A 26067-nucleotide genomic window follows, 5' to 3' on the forward strand; every position below is an offset into this window, starting at 1 on the left:
TAGGATTTGTTGACATAATTAGGGTATTTATTAGCAAAATTCTTTTTAAAATAATTAAAAACAATGATACGTTGTCCCAAAATATTGTTTTAAATAAAATTTAAAAATAATTTTATAACTCAGTACATGATCACATATGTAATTTCACAAATACATCAATATCATAATAACAATCTTACTATTTCATTAACAAAATTATATTTTTTATTATTATAACAAAAAATTAAAATTAAAATATAACGCATACAAAATATAATAATATATGAAAAAGATAATTTTCTTATAATTTTTCTTATTTTAAAAAATAACAAAGTGATAATGTTTTTATAAAAAAAAATATAATTTTGTCAAAAAAATCTGATTGTTGAGTTAACTAAAGGCACCCAGGTCTTATTATGATAAAGAAATTGAATGTTTAAAGTGAGATTTAAAAATTTATTTTATTTGTGATAAATTTAAGATTTAGTTTAATTTGAGATAATTTAAACATAATTTGTACTTTAATCTTTACCTAGTACTACTATATGACCTTGAGCCTTGGTGTAATAGTGGTGCCACGGTTGTATTGTTGAGCCATCTTATGAATAATGCTCTCAAATAGAATGCGACAAAACATGAAGATTTATATGAAAATTATTTTTTTATAATTTTTATAATATTTGCGTCAATTCAGTGAATTGTGAGTTCAATTATTGTCTTGCGTAAGGGTTAAAGACACAACTCACGATGGACTAAGGACTCAACTCACGATTTATCTCATTTGACGTAATCGAGAACACGAGTATTGAGATCGTTTATGTATAAATTAATTTAAGAATAACACGTGAATTAATTAATTTATTTTTATATAAAATAAATTTATAAAAATTATTTTTTATAATTTAGCAACTTAAAAAAATTGTATCATTTTTATAATTTACATAAACTAAAATTCAATTTATCTTGCCATCAGGGTTCAATGAATCAATTATATCGGACGAATTTACATATGTTTTTTATTTAAATTATATTTTGCTGTGTAAAAGGCTGGCCGAAGATTCTAAAATTCGCTCTATCTTCCGGTTAGCCTCTCTTCCACGCTCGGAGCTCTCCCTATTTTTTTGCTTCTCAGAAAACCAGATAGGAACGATGCAAAGACTGTGCTCGGTGAGATCGTTTATGGGTGCAGTGTCCAGAAAAGGGGCACACCGCGCTGTTTTTTCAACTTCTCTACTCTTCGAAGATACCCAGATGCAGGTCTCTACTTCCCTTCTCCCCGTGCAGACATAAGATTTGTGGTTTATCAATTATTGCCATTTCTCAATAATCCCGTTTCTGAATTGGGTTTTTGTTCTAGAGTTATATACTTTGTGCTTGTACTTGCACATGGAGTGTAAGGATTTCAGAGAACAATTTTCTGAAGGAGGGGGTGTCAGCTGTAAATTTACTTACTCCAAAGCATGTATAAGACTATTTTTTTCCCCGTGTAGGGCTTTAGATTAAGATCTGAAATCAAGGAGGGATTGGCCAGTGAGCATACAAACATGGGTCTCCGCTGGTGACGTGGTTTTTGATGTAAAATCTGAATCGACTGGGCTATAAGATTTTATCGGTAGATTTTACCGATAATCATGTACGGATCAATTTGTCCAGTAAAAAATGGAATAACTAATAACACATATTAAGAAAATAATAGTAATCATACTGACTTTAACTGAGACATGTATGGAAGAAGCTTGTCTGAGGCTGTAACATTCCCCTTTTTGTGTATTTGATTTCCTTATCTATCTAGCTTTATTATCGTTGGTTGACGACCTTCTGCTCAAAAAATGTTAATAGTCACCTAAACAGATTATCTATGTTTCTAGAATTTGGACAAACTCGTGATATTGCACTATGAAAGTGTTTGTTCGCTGCTGTAGGGCAGGCCATTGAGACTTAACACCTAATAAGGTTAAATTGCTCTGACAAGTTCCTAATGCAGCCAAAAAGTTAATTCTCGAGTTGACATTGTTTCCCTTTTTAAACTGATTTTTAATTTCTTTTTACACTAACTGCCTGCAATTTATTCTTATCTACTGACCAATTATTGTGTTATTTATTTATTATATATATATATATATATTTTTTGGGGGGGGGGGTGGATATTCACAGTTTAAAGAAAGTGTTGCACAATTTGCCCAAGAAAATATTGCTCCTCGTGCATCAAAGATAGACAGAACAAATTATTTCCCAGAGGTGTGCGACTATCTGCCTCAATTGTAAACCACATCGATGGTTTTTCAAAATTTAACTTCTGTCTGTGGTTTCTTTCCAGGAGATTAATTTGTGGAAGCTAATGGGTGACTTTAATCTCCATGGAATTACTGCTCCGGGTAGAAATTCTTATCATAAGAGATTTGCTTGAGCTTTTAGCATGATCAAAATACTACTATGCTTAGAAGAGTCTTATTTCCACTTATTTGAGGCTTAAGATGCTTTGTTCTTATCAATTTTGATTTCATTTTCTTGCTTTTGCGAGTAAGGATATTTTATAATTTGCCGAATTGCTCAACATATGTAGCAGTTCTTCATGGGTCACAATACAGGTCAATTTTTATATTGGTGGTTTGGAAGTTAAAGGCCAACTTCCTCCTTAGTCCTTACAAGTCCAAGTTTTTGCTGGTGTAGGAGTCCTTGAAAGTCCATGTAATGCTTCTAATTCTAGTGATTGTATGTCCTAGAGTAAAGCTTTGTGAATTGAATTGACTTTTGATGCAATGCTAACCTTAGCCATGATGACAATGATACACTAGGGATGATTCCTGAACTCCTTCTCTTCTTTATTCTTATTTTAAATTTTCTGCAGCTGCAATATTTTAAATCTCAGTCTTGAACACTAAGGCCAAGATCATCTGGAAAATCAATGGCACCCCACGACGACCTAAATGAACAAGCGGGTGTTTGATGCCCATTTGGCCCTCCCGTTCCTAATGGCCAGAAAAGGGAAAAAAAGGGAAGCCTCAGAAATGGACCTGATTCATCTTTAATGTAGTTTTAGAAACCTCATGCTTTAAGCTCCAAGTCTTCCATAATTGACCTAGTATCCAAAGAAAGCCAAAACAATCCATAGACTGCTGCTAATGGGTACTATTCACTTATGAGCCTAGAATATTACCCAAAATCTTAACCTTTCTGGTTCAAGCTTTCAACTCTTGAAAAAGGCCTAATTTTGCTACATTTTCAGTAAAATTATAAGTGCTGATAGTGTTATGGTAAAACTTGAAAATCAAATCATACCAAGAAATGATCAATTCAGATATCTTGGATCAATCCGAAATGGAATTATCAGATGGGTGAATAGGCAATTTTGGCTTCACAAAGAGGTATTTGGTATTTGGTATTTGGTTTGATTCCAATCCTCTGTTATTAGCAAGCTGTAGATTAAGAAAAAAGAAAATATGCCCCTGAACCTCCTCATCATGTTTGTTTCTTGATGCAATAATACTTGTTTAAAATTCTGATGATGCAATAATCTTTCTTTAGCATGTTCAAAACCTAGCCCGAGACTCCGTTTCAATTGATGGAAGCTTTTCCTCCACCATTAGTTGTTATAGACAAGTTCAAATGGCTAGAGGAAGAATTTGTAAGTTCTGTGTTTACTATGTAGACGTAAGAGTCTTTTAGCAGAGACTTAAAGGAACATTTCTACTGGTTATAAGTAATTCTCAGTTATTGGTGATTCCCTAAATTTAATGGTCTTCCTAAGCACCATGGTGCATACAAAGTTTCTGTACCTTATTAGAAAGTTTTTAATTTTCTTGATTAATGATGATGATGAGGCTAATCTTATAGCCTAGAGAGAGGTGGTCAGCTTCATTGATGCTTTACATAAAATTTCATAATAGTGACACTCCTTTGTTCTCCTTGTACTTCTGTTAGTCCTTATGTGATGGAAACTTCACCTTCTCTTTCTCCCCTCTTTCTCCTTGATAATCTTACTCTTTCTTGATGTAGGACTACTACTTTATTTGCAATCCTTTATAGAGTTCACATCATGTTGATTTGTCTGCATGCCCTCAGTATATAGAAATTTAACTCGTGGACTTTCTCTAGAGGAATATGGAGGACTTGGCCTTGGTTATTTATACCACTGCATAGCCATGGAAGAAATTAGTCGTGCTTCAGGATCTGTTGGCCTGTCCTATGGTGCCCACTCTAACCTATGTATTAATCAGTTGGTAAGAGATCAAAGACAACGTTTATTAGTGATATACATACCTATATGTATGTATGTGTTCATTGCAATATAAGATTATTTTGATGATATGCTACTGTTTTAAACAAGTCTAATTATGTATTACTGTTTTGTAGGTGAGAAATGGAACTCCCGCTCAGAAGGAGAAATACTTGCCAAAGGTTTACTTCCCATTCTAATTCTTAATCCTCCTCCCCAGGGGTTCCAGTTAATTTTATAGATATCCTGGTTTTTGATAGAATATAGGTGGCTCTACTAATTTTTCTTACCATATTGCATGTTTATTTTTGTTCCCATTCTTATACCAAATTTAGATAGTAATATCAATGGATCATCTTATGACACAAGTGGATATTATTTTCTGTTGGCAAATTTATTCTTGGTGGAACCTTGCTTTATGCTTGAGATGAATTTGCATTGTCAAAAAAATTCTTCCTCTGTGATTGTTGTGTTACATTAGTTCTTGTTCAAGTACTTTTCCTGCTAAATTGCTTCAGCTCCTTCAGCAGTTGAGGTTTCATATTTTATAATGATTTGGCATTTATGATGGGTATCCTAGCAAACTGTGTTTTGGAAAGTAGAGAGCGGATTACTCTTTTAGAAGCATGCAATATGGTGAAGGTCATGGTTAAATGTATTTAAGCACCATGGGACCAAAATCCCTTGAAGCGTTTTGGTCATTTGTAAGTTGTGATCAGATGTTGTGGAGAATACCCTAACATCCATGCAATTGAGAATGCCTTCTTATCATATCCTATATAGCACCTTGGTTTAATTATGGGCTTATTTCCAAATTTTACTGGACAAGTCAGAATAGCCCAAGACCATAGAAAGAACTAGCAGAAAAGCATCTTAATATTGCATGTTGTCATTTTTTGTAGCCTCATACATAATTTTGAACTGGTTAAGGCAATGAGTCTGGAACAATATCCTTTAGGGTTCAAGAAAAACAGTGAAAAACATTTGAATTTGGATTTTTCCAACTCAGTTTACCTTCCAATAAAAAGTTAATGTTTGTGGCCAAGTAGTCTGGTAATTTTGGATAAAGTTTCTTTCCCTTTAACAAACTGAAAGTAATGTGATCACTTGGTGATAAGTTTCTTAATTATCTTGAATCCTAGTCTCCTTTTCTCCATGTTTCTTCTCTATTGTCTTGGTTTTATAAAGGGTCACAAAGCAGGTTAAACACAAATCTGCTATTGATCCAAGTCATTATATAAGCTCTACCGTCCCTGGAAGCAGTTCAAGTTCCTCTTTGTCTTTTTCTTTGGGTTGAGGGAGGGGATTGCATAGAGCGGCCTGCAGTGTTAAATCTTGATATACTAGGAATACAGCACTTTATGTCATTCAATTCAATGTGATTGGAAAAGGACTTTGGTCTGTTGACCATGGAACATCAGAACAAGATGCCACCAATGTATTGCAACACTACTATTCAATTATATTTTTGGAAGAAATTCTACTTAGATAACTCAACTACATGCGATTGAATGATCTCCCTGTATAAATTAATTATCATCATGTGAGGTAGAATAGGATAGTCATTTGACTTGGCTTGACATAATAGGACACTCAAATTTTAGTGAGTGACCCTTTGGTGGATAAAGTGTATGTTATTGTCATTTTCCCTATTTGACACCTTAAAAACCTTTTCTGAGTCTTTTTTTTTCTTTTCTTTTTCCATGTGTTTTTCTTGCAGTACATGCATCAATTTAATTCTAACTATTTCTCTAACTTGGTTTGAAGTTAATTACTGGGGAGCATGTTGGAGCTCTTGCAATGAGTGAACCAAATGGTAATATATTTGAAATATCTATCAGCTTATGTTGTATATTCATTAAATAGTTATAGATTTCTTCAGAAGACAAGTAAATAAAAGATGCCAAACATTTTGTGATTTTTTATGTAACCCAAATTACTGTTTTGCATTTACAGCTGGCTCTGATGTTGTTAGCATGAAATGTAAAGCTGACCATGTTGATGGAGGTTATCTTTTAAATGGGAACAAGATGTGGTGCACTAATGGTCCAATTGCTCAGACACTGGTACTTCTGCCAGAATTTTTCTAAAGTATGCATGTGTATGAATGTTAATGCTTATATGTTTGTGACTGTTTGGAGGAATCTACTTCCTCCAATCTACTCTGTGATGACTTTGAGGGGGAAAAGTGTTCTTAAGTCAGGCAGCAAAATTTTTGTGTTTCAATCACTGGGAGACTTTCATCTTTTGCTAACACCCATGCTGTTTTAGCTGTATTTTATTTGCTATTGATTTAGAAATCTTATAGAACTGGCAAATCCCATCTGTAGCAAAAAGTTAAATACTAGGACATTTCATTTTGGTTTAAGAGAAGGCAAAATGTTCTGAAAGAATTCTTTAAACATATACTTTCCCAGCAAAATGTGCATGTTATTTCTATCAAAGAGAATAAGTAAGTTTTTTCTGTTGCCCATCTTCTATGGTAGTTCTACAAGTTAAGATGCATATGGAGAAGCAAAGCATATTCTAATTTTTAGGTCATACTTCATTATTTACTGATGATCTGTCATTTACTCAGTAGCTATTTTTCTGGAAAGATATTATATTTCCTGCTTCAAAATTCATTTTATATCCTTTATTGTGAAGCTTTGTCCAATAGTCTCATAAGGAGAGCTGATGATTTATTTTCACTTTGGCAAAAACATCATTCTTTAATTCCTCTGTTGTTGACATAATAGTTGGTCCTATTGTTCTGATTGCTGTTCCTGTTTATGTACTTCTCATCTTTCCTCTGTACAAAATTTCTTTTTGCTTCTCACTATCAGTCTTCCAAATTATCAGGTTGTTTATGCAAAAACAGATGTTTCTGCTGGCTCCAAAGGAATCACTGCATTTATCATCGAGAAAGGAATGCCAGGGTACGGAAATATGTTGATAGTAGTGAAGTATAAGGCAAGAGTTTACTGGTTGTTTCCAATTCAAAATAAGGTCGATATTGACTGTACTGTACTCTGAACTAAAAATGGTTAGTGAAATCATAGAAAATGAAAGTTTAGTAATAAAGAATCTTATCAAAAGGCATCAATGATACATATTATTCTGGGTTTGCTGTGTGGCTTTAGGTTATGTGAGCCAGAGAGATTTGGCTGTCAACTAATCTAAAGTCGTATGTGTATCCCTAAGATAAGCCCACCAGCATGCACTTCTGTTGTCAAGAAATGGTTCACTTTTTAGGACTTTTTTTTTAAATAGAAAGTTATAGGCGCACCCATGGATCTATACAGACAGTACGGCATTATCTATTAGGCTACTTATCCACACGGTTACGTGATTTCTAGCTTGCCACTCATTTCTATCTATGGCTATATTTTCTGTAAGGCCCTTATAATTCATATCATTGCTAATAGTCTCCCACCATGTTCTATGTCATCATCATTTTGAAATATATTTAACTTGCTTTATAAAACAGAAAACATATAAAAATGGATCTTCTAGTCATCACATGACATCGAAATAGTTCAGTTTTGTTTGTTATGTCATTTGTACAAATCTTTGGAATAGTTACATGCAACAACATTAAAGTGGAAAATAGAATCAGGAAAACACTCTGAAATCACCTTTCGTTTGTGTTGCTGACATCGCAGATTCAGTACTGCCCAGAAATTAGACAAACTTGGGATGCGAGGAAGTGATACGTATGGCTGCATTGCTTTAAAAATATTCATCTATTTTGAGATCATCTCCTTTTGATTTTCTGAACTGGAGCTGACCAACAACATTGCAGATGTGAGCTTGTATTTGAAAATTGCTTTGTTCCTGAAGAAAATGTTCTTGGGAAAGAAGGAAAAGGTACATATGATGCTGTTGGGCTTTTAATGTTGATATTTCCCTAATTCCCTCTCCATGAGCACTGATCATTTGGACAATGTGCTGTCATCTTATACTTGATAACAAGTGGCTACATGCATGTTGCCTTTAGAGTCCCACATTCAGTGCCTAATTGTCTCGGCAAAACAGTTAGAGCTGGAGAGAAGCTTGCTTTTGAACCAAGGAATTTCTTTTGTGTTGCAATAGATGGCCTAAAATGAGTTGTTACTAGCTGCTATACTTGAATAATATGCACATCTATAAAACATTTTCTGAATACCATAAACCCTCATGAAGATGTTGAAATCCATCCTCACCAGGAGGTTTAGTGATTGAATTGACCATGCATGAAGGGGAACCTGAAAGAGGGATGAGTATTATTTTTTTAACCTTCTGAAGTTGAACTGCCTGCTAGTGAACGGATGTTGTGCATGGGTTACAACGATCTCAGAGGATTACATATGTTCAAAATTAAGTTCCTGTTTACACATACACTTCTGAGAACACAAGTTCTTTTGTATCAGGAGTTTATGTTATGATGTCGGGGCTAGATTTGGAGAGGCTAGTTTTATCTGGTGGACCCCTTGGAATAATGCAAGCATGTCTTGATGTTGTTGTTCCTTATGTACGGCAGCGGGAACAGTTTGGGCGCCCAATTGGTGAATTCCAGTTTATGCAGGTTTGTTACTAGTAAGATAGCTGTCTTCCTAATGTTCTCAATGATATCTATTGAAAACTTATCCCATGTGCTGTGGACTGGCATATATAGGGGAAAATTGCTGACATGTATACTGCTCTGCAGTCTTCCAGGTAAAAGATTACCATAGCAGGGTGCAATTCTTCTATTATTTATTAAGTTAATTTTTTTGTGACTGAATACAACCTTACTGACTAGTTAATCAGATGCATCCATCAAAAATCTGATTTGGGAACATTCTTTTTATTTTTTTTTCAATCTTATTTTTATGTTACTGATACTAAACATTCTCATTTTTTGTCCAGATCTTATGTGTATTCTGTTGCAAGGGACTGTGACAGTGGAAGAGTTGACCCAAAGGTGTTGCATAATGTCATTCTCCAGTTGTGTGCTTGCTGTTATTTCTTTTCTGTTTGAGGTGAATCTGAAGTCCAGACCAAATGGGTTATGTGAGTATAGGTTCGGGATCTGTTGGAACTGGTATTTCAGCAAACTGTGTTGATGAGAGGATTCTAAGATGGATTAATAGTGAAACCAAGGGGCAGGGGTTGCTAACGAATGAAATTGTGAGATGATGCAGCCATTTAATTCTGTAAGATGAGAAAAAATATCCAAGATGGTTTGAACTTGCAGAATGAAGATTAACAAGTGCTCTGGTAAGGGAGGCAAAATACATAAATAAATGGCCGCATAGGATTGCCGTAGCCAATTCCAAGTGATCAGGAAACACTTTGTTGAATTGAGTTGCAAGCATAACATTATATAAGTTACCTTTCTGCTTGTTCTTTCTCTTGAAACTCGAACCTTGTGAGTTGCAGAGTTTGTTCTAATATGGCTGTAAAACAAAAATGTCATACATTAAAATCTGCTCATTGGAATAGTAGTCGCATTATGTAGACAGGCCCCTTATTTTTTTTGCCCCAATATTTTCTATCGACACTAGCACATGTTTTTCTACCATACATAGCATTCCACCTATGTTACTCATTATTAACTTGTAAGCTTAATGATGGATAATTTTGGCTAAGAAATATTCTCTAAAAAAGTGCCAGAGGATTCATGAATATGTTCACATTACTGAATATCATGTGTCGTTGATTTGGGTTTTCATAAGATATGATGAGAAATTGTCGCACGTACTTGTGTAGTCATGGTGGGGTCTATAACGTTGACATGGGTGAATCTCGTATTCATTTTTTTGTCCCTTTCTTTCAGGATTGTTCTGGAGTTATACTTACTGCAGCTGAAAGAGCCACCCAAGTTGCCCTTCAGGTGAATAAAAGCCAAACTTCCTTCTGTTCATCTCTCTAAAATTTTCTTAAACTCTTCAAAAGTCTGTTTTTTCTGATCTCCTTAAACTGTATCTCATCCATAAATATAGGCGGCGACACCGTGTTAAGGGATCAAGTTCAAGGGTGATTAATGAGGGCATTAGCTTATTCCCTTGCAAGAAAGAGATGCCTTGTTAGGTCTTCTCCCCTTCCTACCTATGGTGGAACTTAGGCTTGTTAGAGAGAACCCCACCATCTCTTGTACCAAGTGCTGGAAAATAATTTTATTGCTTATCAAACTTTAACAAACTAGAGGGTGTTTAAAATAATCCTGACACAGAGATTTGGGAAATAAACCCAATAAGGAGACTAAACTAAATAGGAAATTAACTATTCCTATTTAGTTTTAGGAAATACCCAAATAAGGAGAACCAACCAATAGGAAATTAACTTATTGAGTTTCAGAAAATGACCAAATAACAGCAAGTCAAGCAGACAAGGAAACGAGTCCTTCAAGGAAACTGGTCCTCCTTAGTTTTAGGACGCCTCTGGTACACATGGATCAGCTGCTTTGCTACTGTTGTAAGGCTCAGAACATTCTGTTTTCCGGATAGTGACCTAGATTCCCACTTCAGGCTCACCACATTTATCTGAAGGGCCAGGACTGTTTAAGCGTGCAACACTGATACTCTCTAGTTATTCATCATAACTTGAAGGTCGTAACTTCAGATACCGCTATATCTTTGTTCTAATGGAGGTTGGCTAGACTCTTCACTTGATCCTCTCCACCTTTATTTTCCTAGGGAGTTCGGATTTGGGAATCGAAAGTAGTGCTGCCAGACAAATTGAGATGTAAGCTTGTTATATCTGTTGGTGAATGTGTTTTTATGCTTCTGAATCCATGCAGGCTATCCAGTGTCTAGGCGGCAACGGATACGTAAACGAGTACCCGACGGGTCGTCTTCTACGGGACGCCAAATTATACGAGATCGGAGCTGGGACTAGCGAAATCAGAAGACTGATCATCGGCCGTGCACTGTTCAAGGATCAATGACTTCTTGCTGATGATATCAATGGTTGTCTCGCAGTTGCTCTGTTGGGCGGCAGTATTGTTGTATATTTCCTTCTGAAATTTGAACTTTTGTTTTAACCAACAAGTTTATAAATAATAAGAGTTCGCCTTTGTTTCAGTGACTCTGCTAAAGCTTCGAGCTTGAACCAATGGTGAGGTCAAAAGAGTTTTAGACCCCCATTAGTGAAGGGTGAGAAGTAGAACTTCCTTTCATGATTCATCACAAACTGAACAAGAGACAAACCATGTTCATGTTTAGATTCATGATTTTTGGTAAAACACATGGTATGAAACTTGGATCTCCAGTCTGCCCCGGTTTTGTCATTCCAAGTGATAAAAGAAGCAGGGGACTCAATAAGAAAAGCTGCAGTGTTCCAAGTCATTCCCATCAGGAAGTCTGGTTTCTTTCAGATTCTTTTCCTAGGCCAGATAAAATATAAAATATAGGGGGAGCTGGAGGCAATTGTTTGTTTAATGTCACCTGAAAGCCGAAGAGGAACTGCATTTGCGAGGATGTCATAACCTTAAGCATCAAAAAACGCACATGAATGCCAACCATCTGTAAACGAATACTTGACAGAATGCTTATAGGAAGAAGTTCACTGGTATATTATTACATTACAATGATAAAGGAAACAGAAGTTTACTAGTCTTGATGACTAACATGTTCCACGGAGAAGGGAACAAAGTTGCAAATAGGGTTGCACTTAAACTGAAAAGGATGTACTTAAACAAGAGGCAAGGGTGCAAAAGTTGAACCTATAAGCAAACATAATACAAGTCCAACCTCAGATCGGAATTACAGTTGAAGGAGAATCCGGCTGGCCGACAGACGAGGACTTCGACACATCCAGTCCTCCAGGTGCTTCCTCCAAACAACTTTGAGTGTCATCACTGATCATTCCAATTGTCATTTTCTCCACTTCTTCTTGGGTGTAGATATGGATCTTGGACACCACATTGCAGAACTCACTGCAAACAAGGTTGCAACGAACCATTCAAACACATTACGATAAGCAGGTCCTAGTTGTATTGTGACGCTTGAAGTTCAAATATTTTGATTCAACCACATCCCATTTGAATCTCAAAGCAATAATGAAGTTTCATAGAAATAGCAAAAAGGTGGATAGAGGGGAAGTTTTTAACCAAATGAGGAAGGAATTATATGGAAATGGAAAGGATATAAAAATAAAACATAAATGTGAGGCAAAACTAACAGAAGGCCAATATTAAGCATCAGAAATTCAGGAGTGATATAAAACATCAGAAACTTCATATAAGCATCATAAGCTCAAGAGTAATATAAAACACCAATGCGAGGTAAAACCAACAGAAGATTTTTGTATTATTATTAAAGAGTAACATTAAAGCATTAGGAAGGGAGAAAAAGTAGCAATTGATCTTTTGACTGGTCTAATATTCTGCCCTAAACCTAGTAGAAGCAACAATGATTCCACCTTTCAAAGAAAGGTTCCACATGCAACTCAATGTATTTGATCTAGATATATAAAGCATTTTCCAAGTTTATAAATATTGGTCTTGGCTATAAATGGCATATGCTTCTCAATTGTTCTGTATTCTTACAAAAGTTCGTTAGTTAATAGACAAAACCTTCCAATTAACTTCGCTCAATAAGTTTTTCAGAGATTCGGTTAAAAAATGGATATCTATATTTCAAAACAATTATCCCTTCTCATTGCAATGAAAAAGGGAAACACAAAGCTGAACTGATGGGAGGATAGAACCATTCCCTGGTTTCCTCATCATTTCCTTCAGTTGGAAAATGATTTAAACTAAGTACATTAATTTAAATTAATGAATTGGAAATCCAATAGGCTTGGTCACCCAAAAGACATACATTAACTAGAGAAGTTACACATTAACTAGGAACTCCAAAAGACATTTACAAATTAGGAAGGCATCCCAAAAGATATTCATGAATTAAGAAGTCAGAAAGATTTGCCTTCAAATATTAGAACATTCACAATGAAAATATCTATACATGCACTATTATATATTAGCCATCTAGATCTGAGGTTGAGAAGTACTTGGTTCCCGTCGGTTGGTGCAAAACTGTAGGGAACAGGATCGAATCCAAGGTAAGTTGAACCCTTGAGATAAGAGTTGTTGGATCCCGTGCACAGTGGGAGGCTCCAACTGTGTCTTCAAGAAGCTTCATCGTGCCTCTTAGCAATACTTCCAACTCTGGTTTTCTCTAACAACACTAGTAAGACTTCCAGTTTTCTAACACTTTTTTATACAGATATACAGATAAAAGTAATAACAATGGCTATGATCCAGTAATTTTAATGGTATAATTTTCCTGGTTCTTCTTCTAGTTCTTTTCCTTTACTCCATTTTCACATTAGTTTAGGGCAGAATACAATACTCCTATTATTTTGCAGTAATAATGCATTCATGCCAAGATAAGGCCTATATGCGGTAAACAGAATTGAAGGGCAGCTGTTTCTTGCTTTTTTCTAGAATTCCAGTACCCTATAACATAAAAAATTGTATAAACAACAAAGCATTAATTTATTTTTTTCGTATTTTCCTTTTTGGAACCACCGAGCATTCCACTATCATCAAATTAATTCAATGAATGTGGACATTAGGCTAAAAGACAAAATAAATAGCATTTCAAGTAACTGAAAGAGTCACTTACGGCCATGGATCATCCCCGACAACCATCATGTCATTCTCACTGTCAGTATACAAGATCCGCCATCCCTTCTCAGGATCTCGTAGAAGGCCTTCCATACTGAAGAGTCTCTCCAGCTCAATCAGAAGATCATTATAACTACTTAATCTTGAAAGATCAATCGCCCTTCCCACCAAGTTGCCTTGTTTGTGCACCTGCAGCCAGTATTTATTGTTTGAGGTAGTTGAGGAAAAACACATTGATGTACAGTAATTACTAAAGCTTACCTTTGTACAGCTCCGCTTATTGGCACTTTGCATGTTTGGCATAGGAGTTTCTCCAGTTAAGGAAAAACCAAATAATTTACAACCAGCCAAAGTGCCATTCGACATGTCATCTTTTGTGCTTTTAAAATTTGCCTCTGAAGCAGGAATACCAGCTATCTTCCCATGTGATGGCTCATTTGGAAGATTTGGCTTCCTTATTTCATCCCTAAGAACCCCATTTTGAATTGGAGACCCAATAAATGGAACGCTCTCACTTGGGAAGTTTGTCATGTGAGAAAGTATCATAGGATCTTGTCCAGCTTTGTAGATGTCATTGTAAGGAAAGTAGACATTTCTGATGCCTTCAGAACCTAGAGGATAGAAATTAGGCTTGGGTCTCTGAAAAATATTGAAAAAGTTGCAACTAAGGTCGGGCCTTGCCCAAGCATTAAGGTTGAAATTGGTTTTCCCTGCCAGGGATCTCAATGAGCATATTTCTTGGCCTTCCAAGACCTTTGGAAATTGACTGGATTCCATAAAGTCTGTACTATAAGTTGTCGGATGCTGGCTCTTCATAACCTCAATAAAATTTGCCTTCCCTTTTCCAGCTGATGCAAGACTTTGACGTGCAAAAGATTGCATATCAAAATCCAGTGAGTGGTTAACTTTATCACGCCCACGGAGAGGTGATAATAAACCTGTATTTTCTTGACCTTGCAAGACCTTAGAGGATCTTACAGACTCCTCAAAGTCCAATAACCCACCCATTCCTGCAAGAAAAATGTCCAATAAGATGCGTGAGTTGGGTGTGTATAACACTAGGTATGACATTACAAATTTGATGAGAAAGTTGGTACCAGCAATGGGGTTATCAGGTGGGGTTGCCTGCGGACCTGTCCGCAGTTTCTTTAGCTTTGGTGAGGACTGGATGCTCAACGGTGGGAGAGAAACAGAAGGATCAATCTCCCATGGAGAAACTCGGTCTTGATTATCACTTACAATATCTTCATCCCATCTTACCTGTTAGATCATATATTGGATGACAAGAGGTTTTCGTATTAGAAATGTGAAGCCCAATTACTAAAAAGAACTCAATTAATTGCAGTTCTGTTATTATACAAGATTCATCAATGTACAGAATATCTGAATGTGATGACAGTTCTTTTGGTCAGACCATCTGGAGAAAATATCTGCTAAACCAAATTCCACAGAGATGGATGGCTCACAACTACAGCATATTGGCAGTCTCTAGATATATGCCTACATGCATATGTATCTGTATACGTATATCTATATCTATATATATACATATATATATATATATATATATAGAGAGAGAGAGAGAAATCAGCATCCACAAAGGGTGTCTTTCAAACTTAATTTACGCAAGTTAACAGGATGTAATGTAACTGTATTTTTTGCATAGAAAGTATGATCGGCAAAATAAGTCCTTAATATCCAGTTAATAAAAGGAAATTGTCCCTCAAAACCTCACCAGAACTATATAAAACATGCACATGCACCCAACCCTCAGCAAATGAAAATGAAGTTATCATAAAATCTTAGAAGAAAAATTTATGGCATATTCAACATGTAAAAGGTCCTTTGTGACAATGGTAAGGTTATCCCTTTTGCAACTAGAAGGTCACGGGTTCGAATTGTGGATACAACCTCTTTCAAAAGAATATAAAAATACGACCCTCCCTCAACCCTCTCAAAGAGGAGAGTCTGCTGAACTGGTGACACCCTATTCAACATGTAAAAGACCAAGAAAGTAGAACAATGAACCACATACCCTATTCATAATGTAAAAGACCAAGAAACTAGAACAACGAACCACATAGGGAATAAGATGTTGGTATAATTATTGTAGGAAATATGTTAAACTCGTGATACATAAGAGCATAGTATGACATATAAGTTTGAAAAATATACCATCAAGCATCTCCATTTGGAGTTAGGCCACCTGTAGGGATCCAAATCAGATATTCCAATCACTACACCACTGCACCTGCAAAAGAGGCATAAATTTAAATTCTTGTCAGTCCACGTGACTGATAAGCAAAATAGTACAAATTTATCTAATTATATAGACCTTCTCTCAGGAGAATCGTCTGCATCGAATTTCATTTTGAATCTGGTACCAATAGGTATCTGATTGGTGAAGCTTTTTATGTATTTTTGATAGGGTACAACAAAGTCTGCATGACTGGCCCTGCATTCCAGAAGTATGAACAAATATGAAGTTTCTTATTTTATCTCAAACAAAAAATGAAGCACCTGTACCAAATTCTTAATGTGATACAAGATTTAGGTTTATGCTATCCATACCTGTTATGGCATCACCATATATTTGGCAATCAAACTGTTATTATGTCACAACATTTTAGTGTGAAGTAGAACCATATAAGAAGAGTAGTCTTTTTTTATTATTAAATTAACATTATTTTTTGTGTTTTTTACAAACCTAGCATCGGATTTGAGATATTTACCAATAATAGCTTTGGATGTTACCTGAGCCTAGGGTGAGAGAGACCTGCCAATCTAAATGGTGGGTCTCTCTAGTTTCTCTTTGCCAACACTTACCAAAAAATGCAAAGAGTTTGGTATAAAAAAGGCAACCCCTCCAGTGTAGCTGGCAGGTTTTCAAAGCCAGTTGCATTGGTGGGTTTGCTTTGGTTTGCAGTAGTTAATATTTTTTAGACCTGCCAATTAGATTGGTGGGTCTCTCTTGGTCCAAGATCGGAACCCATTCGAGGCTACTTTAGTAAAAATCTCAAATCTGATGCTAGTTGTGTAAAAAAAAAACTAATTTATTAACTAATTCTAAGAAGGAGAGGAGAAAAGAGGAGGAAATCAAAAAAGAAAAAGAGTGAGAAGAAACCAGGGATGACAAAGAGAAGAACTAGAGGAGACAGAATAAGGAGAAGGTGACTGGAGAAGAAGAGACTAAGAAGCAGATAAGAGAATAAATCAGGATAAACGAAGCAGCAAAAATTCAAGTTTTATTCATGTTTAAAATCATAATTTTAGGTTCGATGAAACTCCTAAAACACAAACTCTTTCTAAAACTACCACTACCTAATATGACAAGCTAATACGGATTAAATTCTACCATGTAATATAACTCTTAAAACACCTAGAACTCTTCTAAAACTACAACTATCTAATAGTAACATAACAACAGTTAAATTCTACAACACAATCTATTAGAAGTCCTAATAAAGCTGAACTACATCTTGATAAAATATATGAAAAAATCTTGAACATCCAGAAAACCCTAACACAACTACAATCATAGAAGTTCTAAATAATAACTCTAGATCTCCATCAAGATGTCATTCAGAAAGCTCTTCATGGAGCAAGAGTTTGATAGATTGCATGGATGGCACAAAATTTTTGGTTGCAAAGCTGCATGCCTAAAGATGATTACCTGATCACTTTAATATCCGCAATAATGATGATCTTGTCAAGTAATAACACCAATCATAAATATAATATAACAATAATATAAAAAAAAAGGATCTGGGAAAACCAGTGTAATAATAAGAGTAGAAGTATATGGTGATTGATGATCTAGTTCCATGGCACACAACTCCATAGATAATTTTCACAAACAACAACAACAACAACATATCCAGCCTTTATCCCACTATGTGGGGTCGGCTACATGAATTCTAGACTTCCATATATTTCTGTTTTTTGTCATATCCTCATTTAGATCCATATATTTCATATCAAATTTTAATGTCTCTCCCAAAGTCTTCTTGGGTCTACCTCTACCTCTTTTTGTGACTAATTGTTCCATTTCATCAACTCTCCTCACAGGAGCGTCTCTTAGTCTCCTTCTCACATGATCAAACCATCTTAGTCTAGTTTCTCTCATCTTCTCCTCGATTGGCACTACTCCTACCTTATTACGAATAACTTCATTTCTAATTTTATCTTTTCTTGTATGTCCGCACATCCATCTTAACATCCTCATCTCCGCTACACTCGTCTTTTGCTCATGCTGGTATTTGACAGCCCAACATTCTGAGCCATACAGCAAGACTGGTCTTATAGCTGTCCTATAAAATTTTCCTTTCAATTTTAATGGGATTTTACCATCACATAACACCCCCGATGCATTTCTCCATTTTAGCCAACCTATCTTAATTCTATGTGCGACATCCTCGTGGATTTCTCCATCTTTTTGAATCACTGATCCCAAATATCGAAAATGGTCTTTTCTTTGTAAGATTTGGTCTTCTAATTTTAATATAACATCATCCACTTTTGCATTTTTACTAAATTTGCATTCCATATATTCTGTTTTCTTTCTACTTAATTTAAATCCCTTAGATTCTAAATTGTTTCTCCACAACTCAAGCTTAGTGTTCACTCCTTCTTTTGTTTCATCCACCAACACTATGTCGTCTGCAAATAGCATACACCATGGCACATCTGTCTAAATATCTTTAGTGAGTTCATCCATTACTAGGCCAAATAAGTATGGACTTAGTGCAGAACCATGATGCCGTCCTATTGTAGTTGTAAATGGTTCAGTATCCCCTCCGCATGTTCTGACCCTTGTCTCTACACCATGATACATGTCCTTAAGGGCTATTTTGTCTGAATAATTTTCACAAAATCATTAAAAAAAAAAAAAAAGAAACAGAGAAATGAAGAAAGAAAAAAGTCAGCTTCAGGAGTCAAAAACGTATGTATTCTAAAAGCCCAATGTACAAAAACTTCAAAGCCTACAAAAGAGGAAGCAATTTATTGCCATACATGTGAAAGTTAGTCGTATAAAATCCTGCACTTTCAATAAAATCCAGTATGATATTTCCAGTTAGTGAGCTTCAACAGTCGTCTCTTAAATAATATTCAAAAATCAAAACAGCCCGAAACTGGAGAAATTCTTCTGGTTCTAAATCAATCATTTGCCCTTGTGCCAATCATCCGCCATCTTCATTTGTCAGGTATTGACTACATACTAAATGCCAATCACAAATCTCCATCTCTTAGGGCTTGTTTGACAAAGCTTTTAATTTTCTGTTTTTAGTTCTGAGTTTTCATTTTCAACTTTTTTTTTTTTGGTTCAGTGTTTCTTTCCATTCAAAAAAATGAATACTTAGCATGTTGTTTGACAACTTTGTCTTCATTTTTGGTTTTGTATTCTATTATTATTTTTTATTTTCTAACTTACCCCCAACATTGCCAGTGATTAGAGGAGACGCTGGAGGTCACTAGCGACTCCTCCAGCCTTCTCTCTCAGTCAGCGAGGCAGCGACAAGCTTCCCTGTAGCTGGTTTGAAAACGTCTGGGTATCTCTCTCAAGAATAGCGGGCCGCAGTGTGAGTGTGGAAAATCAATGCCTTTGTCAGCGTCTTCTCCTTCACCATTGGACTTCTGGTTTTGGCTCCTTCTTCGGTGGTTGCAAGGGTGTGGCTGTTGATTTGCATCATCTTCTTCAATCTGTCCACCAGATATGCTTCTCTCTCTCTCTCTCTCTCTCTTCCCCCCCCCCCCCCCCCCAACCCTTCTGCAATCGACAACGGCAGAGGAAATGGTGATGGAAAGCTCTCCTCCTCACCCTCACTGTTTTGTGAGTCTCCTTCTTCGGCTGCATGTGTGCAGCAGCGATGCTGCATTAATCTCACTCCTCACATCTGCGTCTTTCTGATATCAGCGAGACTGCCAGATTTGGGAGTTTCTTTGACTAGTGAGGCGACACCGAAATGAGTGGCCAGTGGTAAGGAGTGTGGGAGGGGCAGTCAAATGTTATTTTAAAACAAAAAATGAGCAGTCAAATGTTATTTTACTATTTTTGTTGTCAAAATAGTGAAGCTGAAAATGAAAATTCCAATGAACAGGTCCTTAGCTGTTGAATTCAAACAACTAATAAGTCATTCCCTCCCTAATAGGCTCAACTTTAGAGTACTACCCAGTTCTTACCACAATACCAGGTCAGGCAAAAGTCTAACTCAAATCCCACAGCCAACCCAAGGTTTAGAATACTGGCACATATTAGTCCCCCAAATGCAGAAAGTCTTCTCATCATCCCAAATCTCATAACACGTATTTGTTCCAATTATGACTGGTCATTTATGATGAACATGTGAAGTAAAAAAAGTAACGAGAATATAATAGCTCCATAATGCCCCATAATCAGTCTTTGATCAGTTAAAGAGTTTTTCACTAACATGTTTCTTTCTAATAGTTTTATTGTAACATACCCTCCGCGAGGTTTCCTCATTCAAAGGACCTGGGCAGCCTTCCGAAGACCCTTCGGGGACTAGCTTCCCCGAAGCCTTGGCCCACCAAGGTCTTCCCGAAGCCTAACCCAAGGACAGCTAGACATCCTTACTCAAAGGGTTGTGCCACGTATCCTGACCTGTCATGTGTCCCAGTCCCTCAAAGGGTATAAATACCCCCTGATCTCTTGTCTTCTAGATCCTTCTTTTGGACTCCAAAGACCTCTCCTCGACTCTTCGACACATACTCTTCCAAAGACCTTCCGCTCTTTGAGAAACACCATCCGACACTCATCTGCATTGCACCTGTATCCTTCAGCAACATGACCATGTCTGACTTAGGTATCAAAGGGCCCACGCAAGAGAAATCCTTGCGTGCCTTCTGACTATCTTCTATCTTGCAGATCAAAAGACCTGGACCAATCAAAGACTCTTCAAAAGAGCTTTCCGCTACTTCTCACACCCAAAGACCCTTCTTCGTCTGGAGCCATCCTTCCGCAGGACCCCCTTCAAGTGACCCCTTCCAAGCAGGCCTTGTTCTTTCACCTAGCCCTGCTGATTTTTTGCCGAGCTTCCCCGAAACAAATAAGTTTCAACTGTTGTATTCCAGTAACAAGTTTTCATTTTCTTTCTTTGGTACAAACAAAGAATTCAAATGAAAAGGATGCCAGTTTTTAACATGAGTAATGACTACCTGTTGAGATACTATTGGCTGGAATTATAGGGGGACACCAGTCTGTCCCCTCCAATGTCATCATGTCAATGCCATTCTAGCCTAAAAAGGGTGTTCTATATAACGGATAACAAAGTGGCGACTTACTGTTATTTTCTGTTAATTTAAAAACATGACTAGGACAAATGCTTACAAACTGCCATCATATAATCAACACCACATCATAACCAAACCGATTATGAAACAAGGTCATAATTTGTGGCCAAACCTAAAAAATTTTACACTCATGACACCACCTCCCTGGATCATAAGCAATGAGCTGCTAAGCAGCCTATCATTAGGAGTTAACATAGCATGTCTTATAAATTAATAAAAAAAAACAGGAACTTTGCTTCTCTTATTTTAATTTTACTTATTTGAGGCTGAAAAGTTGATTGGAATTTTCGTTCATGGCTTTTCGTCTCTTTCTAAAACCCCATTAATTGCATCCAAATGTAATGACAAATAGGCATCACATAATCTTTGTTTCATTTTCATTTTAACAAGTTGTACAATCAGCCTCAACGGCCTTGTGACAACATGGTTCAAAAATTGCACGGTGACCAATCGCTGAACAAGCTCTCTGCCAATCATTTGACAGCTTTTATAGCTGTCCTAATTAAAGATAAGAATGATAAGATATCACATGAAGTTAAACTGACAAAGTTACAGTTCTGTTGACCTCATAGGGTCTGAGAATACGGGAATTCCTTTAGTAAATGGATTAATAATAGCTTCAGTAAAAACAAGAGCAACTATTCATAAATAAATAAATAAAGTTTGGGGGACTAGATGATAAATGGTAATACCTTGGGCTATAGAAAACATGAAATGTGCTTTTTGTTGATACAGCTTCGGTCACCAGAGCAAGAACATTCTGATAGCTATGGTTACCAAGGATTGAATCAGGAAGGCCATTTTTTGGTCGAACAGCTCTTCTAATTCCCAACCTCAGTTCCCCACCTTCGCCCCTACAAAGATCATTATGCATCAAATTTACAGCCTCAATTTTTTAGATCAGAGAATTGTCCAAGGCATTTGAACACCAAATGAAAATGTTTCTTCCTTTTCGCTAGCATTCAATTAGTAACTTATTCTTTTCCAATTAGCCAAAATTTGTTTTCTTGTCACAGCTAGCTTCACTCTACAGATCTGAGAACCCTCGGCATTCAAACAAATCTATGTACCTCAAGAAAAGAACGGCGTCACCAGTAGCAAGATTCTTTTGGCTCACAAAAATACTCCATCCGGTAGTGAGGAGGTGCCGACGTGGCTGACCTGAAAATTGGCACTCAAAACCTGTTGGTTCTTCTCTCCAATATAACAAAAATTAGCATTCTAGCGAGCCCATTCTGTGAACCACAGTTAAGATTCCATCAATTACCCCTGTAAATGTGGCGAAACCTCCATTCCACTCCATGCAAGTCCCTCGCAACAAGCTCTTGAGAAGGTCTTTGCTGTTTGTAGTCCTACAACAGAAACCACAGCACCGAGTGTCACATGAATTTCCCAGCAAGCTCACTTAAAAACAGACACGAGAAGGCAAGAAATCACACCAGCCTAGGGAAACAGTCTTCAGCAGCTCGGCGAGGAACAGAGAATCCGCCATGGGTGCTTGTGTCCGAGGCTGTAAGTGTCTTGCAGAACATGTGTGGTGTTTTTGTGGGTGTCACACCCCCCTCATCCAGTCCCAACTCGCCATGGCCCTTTCTCTCTAAACTTATAACTTCCAACTACATCATACCAGAAAATGAGAAAATCAAGTGACGAGTTTAAGCTAACTTGTAGATTGAAAGGAAACTCCAACAGCAAAATTAAACACAAAACTAGGAATCAAGCGGGCCAAAAAGAACAGAATACAAAAGCATTTACGCAGCCTCAACCAAAAAGGAGCCAAAAACCAAATTGAGGTAAAAGATTAGAAAATTTTCCCACATATATGAAATAATTGTTCAAAAGCAAGAATTGACAAATAAAAAGGCAATCCTACTAATCAGCAGGCATACCTTTGATAGAGGAAGAAGAGTCAGTTGCGTATACACCTCATCACTGTCCTTATTAGCCTGTTTCAGGTGATTTATAAACATCAGGGCTATATCAAAGCGAAGATTAAGGTTTTGAGGGAAAAGCCAAAGAATTCAATGTAAAAGGTAAAAACCCAGGACTCACCAGAAGTTGAACATCCGCAACCCTGCAGAAGATTTGGGGTTGGAGATCAAAATTAGGCATTTCCATGGGTGGGAAAGGCAAGGAAGAGGCAGCCTGTTCCAAATGACCTTGTGGGAAATAGACAACCACATTCCCTTTCTTGGGCATGGTGGTGAGAGGGCCAGCACAAGCATGCCAAAGCTCCATATAAGTTGAAGAAGAAGCAGCTGATGAGGAGTTATTGGAAGAGTAGGAGGAAGTTGAAGAGGAGAAGCAGCCGCCATTTTCGCATGCATTCTTCTCCACCTCCGTCACCGCATGGTTCAGATCAATGTCCATGAAAACCCCAGGGCGTGCCACTCTATCAGTAAAGAAGCACCAATTAAAACAGTAAAACCAACCACCAACCAGAAAAGAAAGAGAAAAGCAATGAGGAAGCAAAATTAAAGTTAGGAAGGCAGCAATCAAGTGGCTCTTGAAGAGTATCCTTAAAGCAAGAGGAAAAAACGAGCAATAGAAAATTGGAAACGAAGTCAAATCATGGGCAGAGTTACATGATATTTAAAGGGTGTGCCCACGAAGGAAGAAGAGGAGAGAAATTGGAACAGGAAGCAAGAAGAAAGTCATGTTTGGAGGGATACCCAGAAGAGGCGAGGAGAGGAGAGGAGAGGAGGGGAGAGGAGAAGGCTAAAAGATGAGAAGAAAAGTGAAGGAATCAAATAATAACAAGAAATTCAAAGTATGATTCCTCCCCCATTTGCAGTTCTGAGAAGAGGGAGCAGAAGCGGAAGACATAGACAATTGAATAGCAAGTGCACAGAAACAAAAGGCAGAAAAAGCCAATGTGCTAGTGCCCCTTTTGGTGAGAGAGAGAGAGAGAGAGAACTGTGTTGGGTGTGGGGGACAGGCCAATACAGTACAGAAACCACACTCCTTTTCTTTACTTTCCCTTGCCTTACTTTTACCATTTCTTTTCTCATTTCCTCCAAAAATCATTCCTTCCTAAATCAATAGTAAATTTCCCCCGTATACTGAGGCCAAGTTTCCCTTGAATGCAAAATTAAAAAAAAAAAAAACAGAAAATACAAGAATATCCCAATTCCACGTCCTATTAATTCCATGTTTCCAACAAACAGAAACAAACCAAGCCATAAAACCTTAAGGCGTCACCTATCCTTCTGTATGGTCTTCTTGCCAATATTGGCTTATACAGAAACAAATCAATATGCATAACCAGTATGATAAATACGAAAAAGATCGAGACCATTCATAAAAATAATATATATATACCAAAGGATTTATATATTGAGAGAGATAAAGAAGAGAGAGAGTTGTCAATGTAGATGGGTCCCCTTGGGTTTTGGCAGCAACAATCGTGGGCGTGTTAAGGACGGAGAGCCTGCGCCCAACAATTGCAAGAGAACCAGCTCTCTTTCTCTCTCCCCTCCCCTGCTTTTATGCATCTGTCTCTCTGACGAGAGTCAAGTCTTATCACTCACTCTCTCTCTGGTTCCTGCTGCTGCTGCCTGCTGCTCTTCTCATTCATTCAAAACCCACGCTCAAAATCCCACGTCAAATCAAAATGCCCACTTCACTTCACTAATGACAAAATCACAATTCTAAAACAAAAACAAATATATATATATAGACCAACAAACCCAATTATCACATACCAACTAACAATATATATATATATATAAGTGGGCAAAATTAATTAATGAGCTGAACTGAAGTAACTATGTGGAAGTGGGTATGACGCGCCGTGGAGCGCGTGGTGGGGGAGAGGGAAGTAGAGGGCAAATGTTTGCAGAGAAAGTGATACAATGGGGATTGGGGATTAAGGATTGGAAGGAAGGGAAGGCCTGCGCCTTTGGCGCTGCCTTGATTGCTCGCTCTCTCTCTCTCTCTTATACGCCTCGTTAATCTCGACCCCAAATGCCCTCGTTGTTGCCCCCAAATTACGGCTCTGCCACTCGAGCGTCCACTTTTTTCGGTGCCGGGACTGACTGTGACACAGTGGTACCGCACGAGCTGTCTCTCTCTCTCTCTCTCTCTATCTCTCTCTCTCTCTCTGGGAGCCAAGCCAAGGCCATGGGAGCCACAGACACCAAGTTTTTTTGTTTTAAAAATGTTGTGTTGCTAGTGATGTGCATCGTCATCAATGCATCATGCAAAATAGTACGTTGGATCATCGCAGGGCCCCACCAATCACCACGTAGATTACTGCCATGCAGATGCAATCGAATGACACAAAATCCTTCTTCACCACACCACACTCCTCTCAGCCTCAATTTCCCCGCTTCGTCTTTTCATTTTTATCCTTTTAAATGAATGCTTTAATTTAACTTTTAAGTATTTATTTTATTCTTTAAATGTTGGTCCCACTTATACAGTACGTGTGACATAATAATAATAAATAAATACACAAAACAAAAGATTATCCCATAATGTTTGTTAACCACACTCTTTAATTTATAATAATAAATATATATTTCATTTTTAACTCTAATTTATCTGTATTTAAAATTATTTTCAATTTAAAAACCATACACATTTAACGTTACCCAGGGATTATTTTTTAGATGATAATAAATAAACCTTATATAAAAGGTTTCTCTATTTTATGTACTTAGGCACATCCTAACCTGCATCTTGACAAGGTTTATTAAAATCAAATAATATTATTATTTCTTGAAGGTAAGTAGTAGCATTAAAAATTTTATTTGACGGTCAATCACTCTCTTGGAGTGTTTAAACAATATTTTTATAATAAAAAAATTTATATTAATGAAGGCATTAAATGCACCTTCTTATTTTTTTTTTCTGATTTACACTTATGTTGAAAAATATATTTATTTTAATATTAACTATTAAGAGAATATTTGTTAATCAAGATATAAAGTGAAAAATTCAGGATATGTGAATCATTATAGATTTCTGTCATTTCTATTGTATTTGT

The 26067-nt window shown here is 36.8% G+C and overlaps 2 protein-coding genes across 3 annotated transcripts; one reads left to right on the forward strand and one right to left on the reverse strand.

Annotated features, from left to right (window-relative positions):
* The first annotated feature begins 1025 nt into the window (after positions 1-1025).
* Positions 1026-11220, forward strand: LOC127798129 (isovaleryl-CoA dehydrogenase, mitochondrial). Of its 2 annotated transcripts, XR_008022339.1 has the most exons (16): positions 1026-1236; positions 2134-2217; positions 2297-2354; positions 4075-4199; positions 4333-4377; positions 5963-6011; positions 6152-6261; positions 7037-7113; positions 7840-7890; positions 7980-8044; positions 8587-8741; positions 8832-8872; positions 9065-9119; positions 9219-9415; positions 9975-10031; positions 10938-11029. XR_008022339.1 is itself a non-coding variant. In XM_052331470.1 (15 exons), the coding sequence occupies exons 1-15, from the start codon at positions 1129-1131 to the stop codon at positions 11082-11084; spliced, it is 1227 nt and encodes a 408-aa protein (XP_052187430.1). In that variant the 5' UTR covers positions 1027-1128; the 3' UTR covers positions 11085-11220. The 2 variants fall into 2 exon arrangements, 1 of the variants encoding a protein (XP_052187430.1); XM_052331470.1 differs by lacking the exon at positions 9219-9415 and having other exon boundaries at positions 1027-1236; positions 10938-11220.
* Positions 11221-11633: 413 nt separating this feature from the next.
* LOC127798123 (auxin response factor 4-like) lies at positions 11634-24185 on the reverse strand. Its single transcript, XM_052331457.1, has 12 exons — positions 23130-24185; positions 22967-23023; positions 22517-22693; positions 22345-22429; positions 22148-22238; positions 21770-21931; positions 16105-16224; positions 15945-16020; positions 14867-15029; positions 14031-14779; positions 13768-13958; positions 11634-12074 (listed from the first exon to the last, which is right to left on the reverse strand). The coding sequence occupies exons 1-12, from the start codon at positions 23445-23447 to the stop codon at positions 11891-11893; spliced, it is 2373 nt and encodes a 790-aa protein (XP_052187417.1). The 5' UTR covers positions 23448-24185; the 3' UTR covers positions 11634-11890.
* Positions 24186-26067: the final 1882 nt, after the last annotated feature.

The sequence above is a fragment of the Diospyros lotus genome, chromosome 1, assembly GCF_014633365.1.
Source record: "Diospyros lotus cultivar Yz01 chromosome 1, ASM1463336v1, whole genome shotgun sequence".
NCBI classification, from domain to species: Eukaryota; Viridiplantae; Streptophyta; class Magnoliopsida; order Ericales; family Ebenaceae; genus Diospyros; species Diospyros lotus.

What these genes read in the sequence shown, in the direction of transcription:
- LOC127798123 (XM_052331457.1), bottom strand. Translation starts at nt 23,447, where the DNA reads ATGGACATTGATCTGAACCATGCGGTGACGGAGGTGGAGAAGAATGCA. An exon ending in TTGCGGATGTTCAACTTCTG is followed by an intron (nt 23,024 to 23,129) that starts GTGAGTCCTGGG and finishes CACCTGAAACAG; the next exon opens with GCTAATAAGGACAGTGATGA. An exon ending in AAGACTGTTTCCCTAGGCTG is followed by an intron (nt 22,430 to 22,516) that starts GTGTGATTTCTT and finishes TTTCTGTTGTAG; the next exon opens with GACTACAAACAGCAAAGACC.
- LOC127798129 (XM_052331470.1), top strand. Translation starts at nt 1,129, where the DNA reads ATGCAAAGACTGTGCTCGGTGAGATCGTTTATGGGTGCAGTGTCCAGA. An exon ending in AGGAGAAATACTTGCCAAAG is followed by an intron (nt 4,378 to 5,962) that starts GTTTACTTCCCA and finishes CTTGGTTTGAAG; the next exon opens with TTAATTACTGGGGAGCATGT. An exon ending in CCACCCAAGTTGCCCTTCAG is followed by an intron (nt 10,032 to 10,937) that starts GTGAATAAAAGC and finishes GAATCCATGCAG; the next exon opens with GCTATCCAGTGTCTAGGCGG.